The sequence below is a fragment of the Euleptes europaea genome, chromosome 13 (genome assembly GCF_029931775.1).
Source record: "Euleptes europaea isolate rEulEur1 chromosome 13, rEulEur1.hap1, whole genome shotgun sequence".
In the NCBI taxonomy this organism is placed as follows: domain Eukaryota; kingdom Metazoa; phylum Chordata; class Lepidosauria; order Squamata; family Sphaerodactylidae; genus Euleptes; species Euleptes europaea.
Window position 1 is genome coordinate 36,283,099 of NC_079324.1, and position 17,651 is coordinate 36,300,749.

The following is a 17,651-nucleotide window of genomic DNA, read 5'->3' on the forward strand; positions in this document are numbered from 1 at the left end:
TGCTTAGGGTACTCTATTCCTTTTAAATCTCTTCTGAATCAGATGACAGACACAGTTCTCTCTGTAAAACTTTTAAGCATATTATGAAAATGCACTACTGTTTCTAAATTGTTAAAAAAATCTACATGAGCATAAATTGCACCTTAAATGAGCGTCTTCCTCTTTTAGTCCCTCGATGCTTAAAAGACTTTAGTAACTTCATAAACTCCCCCTACTTTACTTCTGGAGACAAACAGCGTCTAATTTTCTTTTTATTGCCAACATATTGTATGAGTGGTTTATATACAAATCATAAGCAAACAAGGCTGTGCAGAAGCCGAGGCAGGGCTTCCTGGCGTGTGGAGCTTGGCAGGAATCTGGATTCCACACAGTATCCTTTCCGTCTCACCACAGACATCCACTCGTATGTACATTTATCAGCTGGTAGCCCAACTCTGCAATGTCTGGTGGCTTGCCAGAGTTCAGTTAACCCATCCTATTGCTGACCCCAACCTGGACTGTGAAAATAAGAAGGAGTCAAGGCAGGCCACAGTTGAGGGGCATGTTCATTTATGGTGGGGTTTCCCAGGTGGTGGACACACTCCTTGCAGGCTGTCTGCCAGAGTCAGGGGGGTTAAAAGAAGAACGACCGAAGTCCCAAATGAGCATCAGCTTAATCTTGTGCCCAAATGTGTCACCTGTTGGTGATAAACCTACTTGGGGCCCATCTCTTCCCTCCTGCTTTGCAAAAGCCATCTCAGTTGCAAGAAGCACAATGTTAGATCAGTCATTTATTTATTTTCTTCATTTACAGCCTGCCTTTCTCCCCAGTGGGGACTCAACGGGGCTTAAAAGTTCTCCTCCATGTTAGCTTCACAATCCTGTGAGTTAGGTTAGGCTGAGGGTGTGTGACTGGCCCAAGATCCCCCAGCAATTTTGTATGACAGGGCAGCGATTTGAACCCAGGCCTCTCAGATCCTAGTCTGACATTCTAACCACCATGCCACATAGGACCAAGTTTGTGTTGATCCAGGTTTCTGTAATTTGAGTGTCTGTGTATGTATGATAAATACACAATATGGTAGCATGTATCCAACCACGCAGATCCACCGACAGAATGAAATTTCCGTTTGTGAAAGAGGGGTTGGCAATTTTTGCCGATTCCATGGAGAGCCTCACTTTGCATAGAATCATAGAGTTGGGCGGGGCCATATAGGCCATCTAGTCCAACCCTCTGCTTAATGCAGGATCAGCCTAGAGCATCCCTGACAAGTATTTGTCCAGCCTCTGCTTAAAGACTGCCAGTGAAGGGGAGCTCACCACCTCCCTAGGTAGCTGATTCCACTGTTGAACAACTCTTACTGTAAAAATGTTTTCCTAATATCCAGCTGGTACCTTTCCACCTGCAATTTACACCCATTATTGCGAGTCCTGTCCTCTGCTGCCATCAGGAACAGCTCACTGCCTTCCTCTAAGTGACAGCCCTTCAAATAAATAAAGAGAGCAATCATGTCCCCCCTCAACCTACTCTTCTCCTGACTAAACATTCCCAATCCCCCCAGCCTTTCCTCACAGGGCTTGGTCTCCAGGCCCCTGATCAACCTTGTTGTTCTCCTTTGCACCCGCTCCATTCTGTCCACATCCTTTTTGAAGTGAGGCCTCCAGAACTGCACACAGTACTCCAGGTGTGGCCTGACCAGTGCAGTGTAAAGCACAACCATGACATCTTGCAATTTGAATGTTATGCCTCTGTTGATAACACCCCAAGATTGCATTAGCTTTTTTGTTGCTGCATCACACTGTCTGCTCATATTTAACTTACGATCCACCCGTACCCCAAGATCTTGTTCGCACACACTGCTATACAGAAGTGTATCCCCCATCCAGTATGCATGCCCCTCATTTTTGTTGCCCAGATGTAGAACTTGGCACTTATCCTTGTTGAATTGCATCTTGTTCACATCCGCCCACTTTTCCAGTGTGTTCAGATCTCAATGAATTCTATTTCTATCTTTTGGTGCTCCTCTCAATTTGATGTCACCTGCAAATTTAATGAGTAGTCCCTCCACACCCTCACCCAGATAATTTCCTTCTCTTGCCATTCCTGGGAATCCACAGACCCCCAGAAACAATGTTTGGGGGTCTAAGTGAGCTGCAGCAGGAGGAGGGAAATCTGAAAATCCATCTCTGCAAAGACCATGGATGGTTGGATTTTTTCTCTGGGCCTGATTCAAAGTTAAACATGCCCCCTCCCTCCCTGATCCCATCCCATTCATACATCTCATGACTTATGAAAGAGAAGATTCTATTTCTGAGTTGTCAGAAAACAACTCAGAAATAGTTGTTTGCCCCCAGGCACTAATGTCTTGTACCCGTTCTCTCCCTTTTGCCATATTTGTGTAACCCTGTGAATCTGACGCTCTGTTGGAGTTTTGGGGGAAAGGTCCCTGTGGGGGAGATGTAGGACAATCCTGAGGGAAAGGACAGCCCTGAAGGGGAAAAAAAGAGTTCTGAGGGAAAAGAGATAATTCTGAGGAGAAAAAAGGAGAGAGAAGCCATCTGGGTCTGAGGACAGAGAACAGGGTGACCCAAGAAGGAGCATCATGGGAGCTGCAGCCTCTGGAGAGCTGCAGCCACACCAAATGCCTGAAAAATAACCGCACCACTGCAGCCAGCCAAGCCGCAGCAGAAGGCCTCAGAGAGACAGCAAAAGACTCTCATCACCTCCTTGGTTCCAACTTTTAAGTCTTGTTGTCCAAGTCTGAGTTTGGTGCATACATGCCCATCCCTCATTGTTGAATTAAACCCGACTTGTACGTTAAGTTCTACTAACGTTTGGTTATTGGTGATTGGAGGGTTTGGGGACTGTGTCTGATAGTTTTTCTTTCTTTCTTTCTTTTTTTGCCTACTAGCCTTCCCTCCTGTTAGGAACTGGAGGCCAGTGGGCTGGAGACACTGCTGCTTTCTTTCTTTTTTGGTCACCCCTCCCTAATCCATTAACAAGCCCAGGCCCTATAATTTCCTCCCTCAGCTGGGGCTGGTGGGAGAAACTTAGGTTACATTTGCCTTCTGCTTGTTATTTATGATAGTCTTTAAAATAGATGTGCTTTTGGAGGTGACCCATTTTTGCTTGCCGTTGCTTTTACAAAAGCCATGGAAACGTGGCCAAAGAGATCAGTGAAGGCATTAATCTGACTTTATGGCAGTGCACTGGAGTGATTATTCCACAAGATGGCACCAAGGGAATAGTTATCTTGCCTTGAGACAGCAAAGAGGAAAAAACAGCAATAGATCCTCTATTCTTAACCTCTTACAGCATCCTTTGTTTCTTTAGCTTTTGGAACTCTGGGGAATCACAGGGGGAGGCACGATAGTGGCACTATTAGCCACTATTTTGAAGCAGGGAAATCTAGATTGCTCTCCAGAAGTGTGGGGTGTCTTTTTCACACACACACCCTGAATTCAGTAATTAGTGAGGGACCATGGCTCAGTGGGAGAACATGTGCTTTGCCTGTAAAACATCCCAGGTTCCACCTGTCGTCCTCTGCTGGAGGATCTTGGATAGCCAAATTGGAAAAGAACTTCTTGTCCTGGGGAGCCGCTACCAGTTGAAGTAGACAGTTCTGAGCTAGATGGACGAATGGTCTCGCTCTGTATAAGGCAATTACATCAGCCAGAGTGGCATAGTGGTTAGAGAGTTGGACCAGGAATTGGGAAACCCAGGTTCAAATCCCCTCTCTGTTGTGACTGCTCACTGCTTGATCTTGGGCTGATCTCTCTCACACAGCATAATCTGGTGATTGTTAGGATAAAATGGAGGATGGGAGAACCATGTTGTAAGCCGCTTAGGGTCCCCATTGAGGAGAAAAATGGGGTATCAGTATCTAAGTATGTTCATAGAACAGTGAGGCTGCAATCAGAAAAATCCTGGAGGCAGTGACCAGATGTGTGCCTCTCTGCATATATAAGAGGACATACTCCAAGATCTTTCTTGTTTGGTGCTCCATGTGTGACTATTTGTGTTGTTCATTTGTCCTTTGCTTGTTGCAGGTTCAGCCGCCAGGCAATGAGGAATGGAGCAAAATCCCAGCTTAACAACCATGAAATCAAGGTGAAAGGACCAGAGCCTGTGATTAGCCAGATCATTGACAAACTGAAACACATCAACCAGGTGAGTGTTCGTAAGGCTGCTGGCTTGAAATAGAGGACCACCAAGGAGAGGCGGGTCTTCCATTCACTGGGCTCAAACGGGTTCATTCTGTATGCCCCTAGTTGGGGACTGTAATGTTCCTGACTGTTTAGTAATGCTCTGTCGTGCCTTATTCCTGAATTGATCTTTGGTCAATGTTTTATGCAAGTAAAATTTCTCACAAGTGTACATTAAGGCTGCTTCTCTTAGTTATCCTCACCCCTCTGTTGAAGGATTTTTCAAGAGTGCCAATCACTAGCCTTTTCAGACAAGCTGACACTTTCAAGAAATTGTTAAGCAGTATGAGGGCCAGATGAAAAGATGCTGTGGGCTTAGATACATGTCTGCCAGGGCATAACTTCCCCATCTCCAGCATAAACCCAGATTCCTTGTGTATCCTTTTCTTCTGGCACAAAGAGGGTGATTAGAGGTTCAAAAGCACACAATCGCTTACCAGGCTGGATCATAGGGGATCTCAGGATTGCTTTACCTGGAGTGGAGACTCGAACCTAATAAGAATGGTGGCATATTGCATACTGGGGGAAGGGAATAGTTATTTGAAAATAGGGTTGCCAACCTTCAGGAGGGGCCTAGAGTTCTCCTGAATTTACAGCTGATCACCGGGTTACAGAGATCAATTCTCCTGGAGGAAATGGAAGCTTCAGAAAGCCAACTTTTTACGTTGAACCACAGACTCTAGGCAAGATCCCTCCCCAAATTCCCCCCTCCCAAATCTCTAGGAATTTTCCTGGCCAGAGTTGGCAACCCTATTGGGAAGAAAGGACATGGGCAGAGAACATCATCCGGAAAGTAACATGTGGATTTTAAGTGGCAGCCTGATTTCAACTTTGGAACATTTTCCAGCCAGTATGAGTTTGGAAGAGGCAGACTCTTGGGAATTGAAGCCTGAGGTCATAGATGGGAGAGGGGAGCCTTTGTCCTGGCTCAAATATGTAATCTTACATTGCCATCTACTGGTGTGGCTATTAAGCTACAAATAAAGCATTACAATGAGCATGCTGTGTTACTTCTCAACTAATTTCAGGGGTTTTCTTTTCTTTGTATGTGTGGGTGGGTACATGCATGCATGTGTGTTCAACTAAGTATAGTTTGCATTCTGCAACCACAGCTATGTTTCCGGCAACCATTGGAAAGAAATTTCACACATCTGGTCCCAGTTCAGTCCATTTGCACTACAAAAATTGAACAGTTTTTAGAGATGTTCGTTCTTCGTAGAATCATAGGACCGGGGGTGGGGAGGGGAACTAGACCATCTGTAAGTGATTTATTTATTCATACTGGTGAAATCTTTAGCAACTAAATTAGTGCAGACACCTTAAGAGGCCATCCAGTGGGTTTGCCAGCATATGGGTAATCCCACCCCAGTTCCAAGCACAAAGCAATAACCAGGCCATTCCTCACTCATCACTGTCCATATTCCATAGTTGTGCCAAGAGAAGCTGGATATCAATGCCTTTCCCCAGCATCATCCAGCATGACGTTTCAGACATTCACTAAGGCCTGTGAGAATTATCTCCCCAGGAACCTGGATTGAACAACAAGGGTCCAGCTTGGTCACCGCAAGTTTAATTTTTATGTGCGGCTAATTTGAGGTGAAGAGCCCCGTGGCGCAGAGTGTTAAGCTGCAGTACTGCAGTCAAAAGCTCCGCTCACGACCTGAGTTTGATCCCAACGGAAGTTGTTTTCAGATAGCCAGCTCAAGGCTGACTCAGCCTTCCATCCTTCCAAGGTCGGTCAAATGAGTACCCAGCTTGCTGGGAGTAAAGGGAAGATGACTGGGGAAGGCACTGGCAAACCACCCCACAAACATAGTCTGCCTAGTAAATGTCGGGATGTGACATCACCCCATGGGTCAGGAATGACCCGGTGCTTGCACAGGGGACCTTTACCTTTAATTTGAGGTGGGTTATTTATATGTTTTGATGACTTTGTCTTGATTTTCATGTGCAGGGAAGTTCTTAGTGGCAAGGCAGAAGGCATTGGAAGACCAAAGATGGAAGGAGCTGTGGCAAATGTATTTAGACGAGGCTTACTTCAAAATGATTATGCTTTGGATTACTTTGGGTGGGATCTTCTTTCTACACTGCAGGGTTTCTTGCGTTTTGACCATGTATCTAATTCCAGGCAATGCATTTCAAATGCAGTGTCTCTTCAATTGGACCAGTTTTCTTTGCTGGGGGTGGTGGGGTAGGAGAGATAAGAGGGAAAGGCAGAAATGAAATGCTTGAGACTGTGGGCATATGGGCTGCTACATGCACACTTAGCATCATTTGCAATTCATAAGTTGTCTTCTAAGTAAGACTCCGAAAAAGAAATCACACTGGGCAGGAAGGGCCATTCGCAGGTTGAAGGGGTTTGGGAAAGGAAATACATTTGCACCCCGAGGTTAATCTACAACCAACGTGTGGAAATATTTCAGGTTTACTGTATCTTTGACAGATTTTTGGGATGTACATGAACTAATTTAAACTTACTTTGCAGTATCAGTGCGGTACTGCTGTTTTAAAAAACATATTGCATGTTCTTCAGACAGAACCTAACTGTCTCCGATGCTCTCAGGGGAAGCGGGGGAAGGAGTTGCGTGGGAATCAGAAATCTGGCAGTGTGTTTGTACAAGCCCCTGAGAAACTGATAAGGCTCTCATTCGAATCCAGCAGCACCTTCAAGACTAATTTTATTAACGAAGCATAAGCTTCCTTAAGCCATTGCCTGCTTTTTCAGGAATGGGGAGGGAGGAAGAACTGCTAACAACAAGCAACTGAAGGCAGTTTGCTGAAGCTGCCGATCTCTTCCCTGCTGCCTACATTTCAGCGACTGTGAAATTAGGTGAGGCTTTGTGTGTTCTAGACCTGTTGGCAGTCAGGGAATCATAGTGGCACTGCCAACTCCAGAAAGGGGTAGGGAACAGTCCACACTCCTCCAGAGGGGCTCCTAAAAGAGGCAGGGCTTGAAAAAGAGAAGCTTGTGCTGTTCAGCTTCCCCCATCCATGCACACAAATTCCTCCTCACTAGTACTTGTAACCTCTTTTTCCTGGCTTGGATCAGACTGGACATAGGTCCAGATGGAGGAGGTGACCTTGGTGTGGGGAAGATTTGCAAGAGAATTCTGGTGAGCATTGGAAGGGTTAACTATGCCTCTCTTCACCTGCCTCCATCCCTAGTTCTAGAATAGGAGCAGACCTTATAATAGAAGTTTGTACTAGATAGACTGTGTACAGGAAATCTAAAACTAGAACATCCCTCTCAAATGTCTGTTCAGCACCCCCCCCCCCCAATGTGCGCTCTTGGTCTCTTCTCCATAGCTTCTTGAGTTAGCTTTGCAAATGTTGGCTATGATTCATTTGGCCCTTTGAAACATAACCCTTTTGGAAAGCCTGCCCATATGTTTTGGCTATGGTATGTTTGTGCGTGTATCTCCCATCTGGAAGACCAAACTGTAAAGATGTTCCCCAGCCAGAATTCAACTGACAGGACTGGAATTTTATCCACTTAACCAAAACTTGGATGATCCTGAAAAAGAAACTAGAGCCAAACTTTGTTATGCTCTTAGAGCCCATGCCCTTTCTGCCATAACACAACCAGTGCACTCAGGCATCATGACGGGAGGAGAGATGGCGCTATTGCTGACCCTCTCACATGGAATCATCTCTCAGGTGCTGCTGCTTCCATAGAGTCTTGGCAGGCAAGCTGCCACAGGGTACCAGATCCCAGCCACACAGCCTCTGCATTTTGCCAGTGTGTCTTTAAAAAAGAAAGCTGCCCTTTCTCTCTTTGCGGGGGACAGAAGACCAGCTCAATACTCAGCTTCTCATCTTTGTTTTAGGTCCTGGGATTTTAATCAACCAACCATGGCAGCAGTTTAGTCGGGGTAAGCACACCTTTGTCTAGGTCTGCAGCCCTTCAAATAGAGGAGGCGTGTGGACTGCTTGAATGACCCTGAAGAACTGCCCTTTTTTGGACATGTTAATCTATTTGTCTTGAGGGAGAGAGAGCATTCAAGGTCAGAGGGCCTGACAAGTAGCAATAAAAAAAAATCAGTTTAATGCAGAACTGGGGTATCTAGTTTTTGCAGGCAATGGTGTTAGGCCCCCTTTAAGTTAGAGCTCCTCATTGCTTCTGTTACATTTGGACAGGCTCACGAGACAGTGCCATACAGGCAAGGGTGTCTTGTGCAATTGTTACCCCACGCAGTTTGCTATGGGGCTACCCTTTAAGAGAGGCAGTTGGAGTCTCATGCAGCTGGTTGGCCTTCCTCAGTCTCCTTCTCTGATAGCAAAAACACAATTTCTTCAGTAATGCGTGAATACTTTTGTCCAAGCTATACAGAATCGTTCGTGATCTTGAAGTTAGAAATATTTCCCATTGATTATTCAGCCTCCTAGCTGCTCAAGGCAAGATACAATCTTTGCAGTGCATGTCAACCTTTCAACTGCTGGTTTTAGGATTTTAGCTGTTACTCTCATCCTCTGGTTTAAACTTTTACTTCTCCATCATTATTTTCTTGATTCACTTAAGATGCACCAATTTTGAGAGCTTTATTTCCAATATGAATAAATACTGGGTTGTGATAGTTACCGCTATAAGCAACCATTTCTACAGTTTAAACTGTGTAGTTAAGGTGCACAGCAGACTCTGGCCATTTATGCATGGGAGTTTTACCTGAGGTTTGTTGCTCACTGGACCCACACTTTCCTGTTATGAATCTATGCACCAGCAGTCTTCAAGCTCAAATCAAGAAGCATTTGAGTCCCCACTCCTTGAAACGCTGCTTTATAATTGGCTGTAGTGCTTACTATGAGAGAAAAGTCCATCCCTCCTACGGAAACCCAAGTGCCATGAAGTAAAGCATTTTAAAAACAAAACAGAGCTCTCTTCACCCGGGCTGATCAAAGAATCGAGTTATTAGGGGAACGGGAAGTCCTTGGATTTGCAAGGGCTGACCGTGAGGTCATGTCTAATGGACGGAAAACTCATGCATAAGGAACAACTGAGACAGACCGGGGGGGGGGAACGTGAGTGAAAGTACCCATGCATAAACAACCTTTGAGCCTTTGGGCAGCATGGGCAACCATGCTTGTTCACATGAGTGCCCTGCACGCATCTGAAATGTCGTTCGGGTGCAACAATGGGGAGGTCTGGTTAGGAGAGCCTGATGAATGACTCAGAGAAGCAGGTCAGGTTTTAATTGAAGAATTGATTTGCCCAGCAATGATACTGTGTCATCTAACAAGAGAGGAAAGTTGTCTGATAGTGCAGCAATCATTCTTTGGGTCTGCCCTTTTTGGATGGCATTATTAAACCACCTGTGACAAATGGGACCTAAGAAACCCCTACAATGCTAGGATCCACCAAGTGTTGTCATTATTTCTCTCAATATGTGTAGTGGGGGGAGACTTGTATATGTACGTGTGGGAGAATTAACATGATGAATGTATTTGGGCAAGTATCGGGGATTTTCCTTATTTTAACAACACATGGCTCAGGCCTGGTATTTAAAGACTAGCTCCATAATGCTTTTAATTTTTTTTATTTTTTGCAACTCGGGAGTTCTTTGTTAGCTTTACTTAACGCACCATCATAAATACACTCTTGCAGATTTGCACTCCATATGGAAGGAGCAATTACTGCAGTATTGTTGGGACAGTTAAATCAGAAGTGTGACAGACTGCGGCTGCTTCATATAATTAAGTCTGAACATACCGTGCCTCTTTTTTTTATTATTATTACAAAAAGTCTTCCCCGTTCCATTTGACATTTGGAAGACTGAATGCTTCATACTCCCTCCTCTGCAGTGCCTGCAAATACCTCTGACTGCCTTTCCTGGCCCTGTGAAGGATTCGGAAAGAACTGGTGTGACATAATCAGAGCTGGGTTTGTGTGCCATGATTCTTTAAGAGGCATACAATTTGGAGAATGGGTCCAAAATTCAGTTTCCTGAGAATCTCTAGATTCATTATAAAAAGCAAAATAAAGTTGTTAGCCGGTTAACTGCAAGTTATAATTGAAAATGCAGTTTGCAATGTTTATTCTCAGAGTTCTCAGAAGCCAGAGACCTGGTGGGTGGGTGGTGAATAAGAGTACCAAAGGAGCCGGGGTGAGACCTCCACACTCCCACATTGCCTGCCCTGTCCCCTCACCCATTCCTGTGATAAGCAGAAATGAATGATGAAAAACAAGATGAGTTTTTGCAAAATGGCATAATTAGTATTTTGAATGTAGGCTGCTGGATATTCTACAACAAAAAATAAACAGGCCTTTAATTTGGCTGTGGAATGTGCTTTAAAGAAGAAGAAAAAGAGTTGGTTTTTATATGCCAACTTTACCACTTAAGGAAGAATCAAACCGGCTTACAATCACCCTCCCTTTCCCTCCCCACAACAGACACCCTGTGAGGTGGGCGGGGCAGAGAGAGTGTGACTAGCCCAAGGTCACCCAGCTGGCTTCATGTGTAGGAGTGGGGAAACAAATTCAGTTCACCAGATTAGCCTCACCAGCTCATGTGGAGGAGTGGGGAATCAAACCCGGTTCTCCAGATCAGAGTCCACCGCTCCAAACCACTGCTCTTACCCACTACACCATGCTGGCTCTTAAACACACACACACACACACACACACACACACACACACACACACACAAAAGACGTACAAGGGTATAGTGAGGCTCAAACAAAGGAAATTTCTTAGAGCTGTTGTAACCATTGGGATGGTGGTGATCCACCTTACATGGATGTTTTGTAAAGCACCTGTAAGGCATGCCTCAGTCATTTTTCTCCCAAGCTGGGACCTCAGCAAAGGGCTCTTCGACTCCTTTTTGCCCCAGACTGATTAGCAAAAGAAGCTTTTGGTAGAGTTTTCTCTGCATTTTGAGCGCTCTCTGTCATGCACAGGTCATGATGGGGGAGGGGAGCTGAGAGTTCTGAAGGAAAAGCTGTGCCCAAGCCTTTCCATTTACTATAATGATGGATTAACAAGCTTTTTCTGTTGGTGTGGGAGTGAGGTGGACAGTGGTGATGGAGCCAAAGCAGGCTGGTCCCTTTGGCCCTTGTTCCATTGAAAATACAACCCATGTTTTAAAAAGAGTTGCTAACCAGCCCTTTGTGGCTGCTGTGTAGCAATCTGATAATTGCAGCTGCTGTTGGTATGGCGGCCAAGTGCGTACAGTCTCGAGTATGGGAAGACTTCGGTGTTCTCTTGGGGTAGGTTTTAAACTACAGGTTCTCATTCATGAGTTGGCTTTGTTAGCAGCTTGCAAACATCCTCCTGCATTTCTGGAAGAGCTGTAAATCAAAAGGACTAAACTTGGCACGTGCTGTGCCAAATTTGGAATGGGATGCACAGTTGTGGTTTTGGGTACACACGCTGCTGAGCTTGGGGGGGATTTGAAGCATTGTAACCCGGGCAAAAATAATGCAAGGAACTGGTGGGTAATTTATGAAGGTAAAAGTAGCCAGACAACTGGAGCAGGCGCTTGAAAGGAAGGCACTGGAGGGGATCTCTGGGGAGTATGCAAAGGGGAAAGCGCTAGGTGGAAAGAGTCCAATAAATTGCTTGAATGAGCCTTTTCCTTTTCATCACAGAGCAATTTGACCCAAATGTCTTGGGATGCAGGGAGGGCTCTAACTTTGGACACTGGCTCCATTTTAAAAAGCCAGCAAAATGCTATGTGGGGGATCGCTGGGCATTGGGTAATGACGGGGTTTAGCCATGGAAGAATACTTGAAATTTTTCTCGGCTAAAAGAAGCTCAAAATCCTGCGGCTGGGAAATGATGCAGCCTGTTCCCAGTGTTACTCATAGACTGTGGTAGCGGGTTTTTTTTTTTTTGCTTAGTGTCTTTCTGCCAGAGCATATGCCTCTCCCTGTTAAGATGGGGCTGGCTTTCTTTAGCTATCGCGACGACTTTGCAGCGTGCTGACAGGATGGGCGTCTGCAATGCAGATGTCAACAACTCTGCCGTTCCCCGTGGCGGTGATGGTGGTAGCCCTGTTGGGATCAGAGTCCGGCGAACAGCCACAGTTTTGCCAAATTGGTGCCAGCAGCTTCTTTTTTTCCTTTGAATAATGGTTATCTACTTTTTTCATTTCCGGGCTTACGGCAGCTGCTGGAAGCTGTCATCTGGAAGAGGTCTTGGAGAAACCGTCTCCTTGGCTTGAATCCTTGATCGTTGCTGATGCTTCTGCCCATTTTTGAGAAATTGGAGCTGGCTTGGGATCAGATCAAAATTGTCTGTAGCTCAGCGGGTTCCCCCCACCCACACACACAAAAAAAACACTAGCAAGTTGGTGGCGTCTGGGACACTCACAAGCAGGGCGTGAAGGATAGCTGTCCTCTGTTCCCTACAGCAAAATATCTCTATAGATGGGGCTGTCGATGGGGGACATCTCATGGCAATGAGTTCCATTATGTGTCAGAAAGCGCTTGCTTCTCTGACAGTGCATTCCTGAGATTCGGCGTGGGAGAACGGTGGGGAGGAGGCACCACCGCACCGCCTCCTGAAGCCATTCCCTGCACGCTGAAAAACAAAAAAACCTTTTAGTGGCTTTTTTTGGTAAAACGGGGCTTTTTTGCCCCAAAGAAAAAAGCGAGGCTGTGCCTGCTAGGCTATGCCTGCTAGGCTACGCCTGTGTGGGCTTTTACGTCGGTGGGATGCTGGCAGAAGGCCCCGTCGGCGTCCCTGGGTAGCGCTGCCATGGCAGTGACCGGCAACCCAATTCTGGGCCTTCACGCCAGCATTCGCGCCACTAACGCCGGCGTAAGTAGCCCAGATGCTGGCGCGGGGCCCCCGAACGTCGGTGCAATGCCTTCCTGGCCTCCTAAGGGCTTTCGCCCTGGAGGCTCAGGAATGCACTGTGACTGTTCTTCAGCATCTGCAAGATGTTCTTTTTTGCTCTCTGCACTTTGGCCAGGATGTAGCATCTGTACTCTTGGCCTCAGCAAAATTATACTTGACAGCTCCCATAATGGGCCCCTTCTCTCCCGCCCCAGCTTAAACACTAAAGTCCTACTGTAGATTTCACTGTAAATTAAATGGCTGTGTACCAAGTGAAACCGCTGGTCCACGTACCACACTGTTGTCTGCTCTGATGGGCAAAAGCAGTCTGGAGTCTCAGGCAAAGATGGGTCTTTCTCCCCCCCTCCTATCAGAGATTTTTTAACTGTAGATTTTAGAGGTCGATCCTGTGACATTCTTCATGCAAAGCAAATGCTCTGCCACGGCGCCAGAGCCCATCAGGATAGGTAAGTTTATCCACCAGAAATAGTGATGGGTCCCTTTGTTTGTGGTATTTGCTTCTCAGGGAAAATTGTCAACTTTGTGGCATTTTAAAAAGAGCGTTGAAATCACAGGAGTTCATCAACGTCTGTCGCTGTCTCGAAATTCAGGGTCGTCCAGTTCAGCTGACTTTGTTGGAAGGTTCAGGACGGGGGGGAAAGGAAGTAGTTGGAGATCCAGCGTGGTGTAGTGGTTAAGAGCAGTGGTGTGGAGCAGTGGACTCTAATCTGGAGAACTGGATTTGTTTCCCCACTCATACACATGAAGCGAGCTGGGTGACCTTGGGTTAATCATACTCTCTCAGCCCCACCTACCTCACAGGGTGTCAGTTGTGGGGAGGGGAAGGGAGGGTGATTGTAAGCTGGTTTGATTCTTCCTTAAGTGGTAGAGAAAGTTGGCATATAAAAAACAACTCTTCTTCTTCCTCCTCCTCCTCTTCTTCTTCTTCCTCTTCTCCTTCTTCTCCCTCTTCCTCTTATTCTTCCTCGTTTTCTCAGGGAAAATCATCAAATTTGTGGCATTTTAAAAAGAGCATTGAAATTGCAGGAGTCTTTCGCTATCCCAAAACTCAGGGTCACCCAATTCAGCTGACTTTGTTGGAAGGTTCAGGACCGGGGGAAAGGAAGTAGTTAATTCTATGATGTACCTGGGACTTAGACCGCCTTCCAAGAGTACACTGTAAGGTGTGTAATTACAGTGTTGGTGAAGATGTTTGCAAAATGAAGGACTGTCTGTAACATGTTTTGGAATAGACCTTAGACTCAGTTGCTGAATGAATAACAGATTTGTTTCTGGATCTCGTGGTAGTCCTTTTCTCTGTGTTTTGTATTCTGTTCCTTTGTCATCCTCTCGGTGCACAAAAATAAGCCATAAATAGCATTAATACAGAATATGGGGGGTGAGGTGGCGCATCAGAACAGTTGAAAGAAAAGCATTGCCAGGAGACTGACTGGTGTATGACTTCTCACATAGGCACCCTCTGAATCACCACTTCGGTGCTTTTTGGCAAGTGAAAGGAAGGCTTTAGCCTCTGAATGAAAAAGCACTGGAGATCAAATAATAATCCCTTTTGAAGTGCTAGTAAAAAAAGGTTAACTAGCTGATGCATCATTCATTCTTTTACAAACTCAAACACATCAGCGGTGAGAAAGAAGAGTTAGGAGTCCTGATCCATTTAGCAATTGGTTGTTGCGTCTACAAATTTGAAGACTTGGGAGAGGCTGGAGCGCAGAAAACATTCTCTCTCACACACACACACACTCAAACACACTCCTACCCCCCCCCCCACATCTCAGCTTCCAATATGGCCATTCCTCAAAGTAGGATCTGGCCTTGGTGATCTGTGCTGTGATCCATATTCAGGTTAGATTATTGTAATATGCTCTATGTAGGGCTACCTTTGAAAGCGATCCAGAAAATTCAGTTAATCCAAAACACAGCGGCTAGGCAACTGTTGGTGAGGTTGGGTTCAGGGATCATATCGCCCCTGTACTGAAAGATCTACCCTGGATGCCCATCTATTTCCCGGAACAATTCAGAGTGCTAGTTCTTACCTTTTAAGGCATTAAATGGCTTGGAGCCAGGGCACGTGAAGGGGCTGCCTCCTCCCATACTGTCCCACCGGCCAGTTAAGATGTTCCTCACAAGCCCTGCTCTCTGGGCCTTCAGAGGTATGTTGGTTGGTGACCAGAGACAGGGGGCGGTTTCGGTGACTCTGGAATTCTTTCCCCTTGATACTTGCTTAGCATTTGCCCTTTTAGGCACCAAGCCAAAACATATTTTTTTAACTGAGGCTTTCAATTAGTGGCTTGATCTTTTAAAACTGTATAGTCTGTTTTCTAGCTTGAGAACCATTTTGAGTTCCATTTTCAGCTATTGAATGTTTTATGATGTTCTGGCTGGGTTTTTTCAATGCTGTTTTGGATACTGTCTTACATTCTAATATTTTTTATGATTTTTTAAATCATGTTACTTTGTAAGCCATCTTGAGCAACCTCTCTGGGGAGGCAGAATATTAATTTCCCACATAAGTAAGCACTGTAGGCCTTCTGTTCAGTGTCATCCATGACTACTGAACTCTACTGTGGACCAGCCTTGAGATGCTTTTGAGGCTTGTTGCCAGTTCCAGAAGGGGTAGCCTTAGGGTTGCCAGGTCCCTCTTTGCCACCGGCAGGAGGTTTTTGGGGCGGAGCCTGAGGAGGGCAAGGTTTGGGGAAGGGAGGGACTTCAATGCCATACAGTCCAATTGCCAAAGTGGCCAAACTGATCTCTATCGGCTGGAGATCAGTTGTAATAGCAGGAGATCTCCAGCTGGTACCTGGAGGTTGGCAACCCCAGGTAGCCTGTCCCAGAAAACTAATAAGGAGTCTTGTGGCACCTTAAAGACTCAGATTGATTTGAGCACAAATTTTGTGAACTAGAGCCCCTTCATCCAAAGGCATAATGTGAATCCTTAGCCACATACACACATGTGGACATAGAGAGGGGGTGAATAGCAAGGTCAAAAGACCAGAAATGCAAGAGGTACTTCCTGTGACAAATCTGCACAAATCTCAAAAGAATGCAAAAACCATCTTGTGCATTTGATGTCCACAGTAGTTTGTGCTAAAGCAGACCCGTTATTCTTCAAGTACCACAAGACTCCTGTTTGTTTGAGTGGCATTTTTCAAGGAACCCCAGATTAATTTGAAAGCATGAACATGAACACATGAAGCTACCTTATACTGGATCAGACCCTTGGTCCATCAAAGTCAGTATTGTCTACTCAGACTGGCAGCGGCTGTCCAAGGTCTCAGGTAGAGGTCTTACACATCACCTAATTGCCTGGTCCCTTTATCTGGAGATGCCGGGGATTGAACCTGGGACCTTCTGCATGCCAAGAAGATGCTCTATCGCTGAGTCACAGTCCCTCCCCTGTTAGGGTTGCCAACCTCCAAGAGGCAGCTGGAGATTTCGTGCTATTACAATTGATCTCCAGGCAACAGAGATCAGTTACCCTGGAGAAAATGGCCACTTTGGAAGGTAGACTCTATAGCATTATACCCCATTGAAGTTTCTCCCCAAACTCTGCCCTACTTAGAGGGGGGGGGGACCGAGCAAGAATGATCCTGTGTACTACAGGGCTGCCCTTATGAGGCCCACTTACCTAGTACATCTGCATTATCTAATTGGCTCTAATTTAATAATGTTTTAACTTGATTAACATGTAAATTAGTTGCAAATTTTCACAAGGCTTACTGAGCTGTTGATAATTGGATGTCATCTTTCCAAAAGGAAGAGGTTTGGGATCAGGAGGGCTGGGGGGGGGGGGCTGGAATGTGATCCAGCATAATAGCGTCTCTTTCTACTCTCACCATCCCTGTTTCCTTAACGTTAGCAGATCTGTAGATACAAAACTTGTATTATCATTAAACTTTATTTAATTACTGTGAAATGATCAGTTGGTTGCATGCATTTCAGGCTGCCATTCAAATCTTCTTTTTTTAAACTGTTCTTCAGCAAGTTGTCTTATTGCTTCAGAGGTCCCTTTGTTGTTGTGAAACTGCAAATTTGTGTTTAATCAACACCTTCTCACCTTCTTAGGGGTTCAAAGGGGACAATTGTCTCATTGAGGAAACACTGCAATTCTGGGTGTGCTTGGCTCAGCATTCTAGAGCTGAGTCAACCTGAAGGTGAGAGGACTCCTCTGGCTGCCTTGCAGTTGCTTCTTGTATCTCCGCTGTGTGCTGTGCTGGCACACAAGACCAGCACACATTATGGAGGGTCCCCACCCTGTACCAGGAGTGATAAGTGCACATGAGTTGCAGATTCGTCTCTATTCCTGAACATGTAGGGTTGCCAGGTCTCTCTTCGCTACAGGTGGTAGGTTTTTGGGGTGGAGCCTGAGGAGGACGGGGTTTGGGGAGGGACTTCAATGCCATAGAGTCCCATTGCCAAAGCGGCCATTTTCTCCAGGGGAACTGATCTCTATCGGCTGAAGATCAGTTGTAATGGCAGGAGATCTCCAGCCTCTACCTGGAGGTTGGCAGTGCTATGAACATGTGTGGAGGACTATTGCATTTATTTATTTAAATGTTTATATCTTGATTTTCTCCCTGCTGGGGACCCAAAGCAGCTTATGACAACATTCTCCCCTCCTTTATTTTATTCCCACAACAACAACCCTGTGACATAGGTTGGGAGGGGGAAATGT

At 45.7% G+C, this 17,651-nt stretch overlaps 1 protein-coding gene across 1 annotated transcript in view; it reads left to right on the forward strand.

Annotated features, from left to right (window-relative positions):
• GPC3 (glypican 3) overlaps positions 1–17,651 on the forward strand; it is a 299,948-nt gene that overhangs the window by 241,057 nt on the left and 41,240 nt on the right. Inside the window, exon 6 of the mRNA XM_056859209.1 lies at positions 4,030–4,150. Coding sequence (XP_056715187.1) covers positions 4,030–4,150 — 121 coding nt within the window. The remainder of the gene's footprint in view (positions 1–4,029; positions 4,151–17,651) is intronic.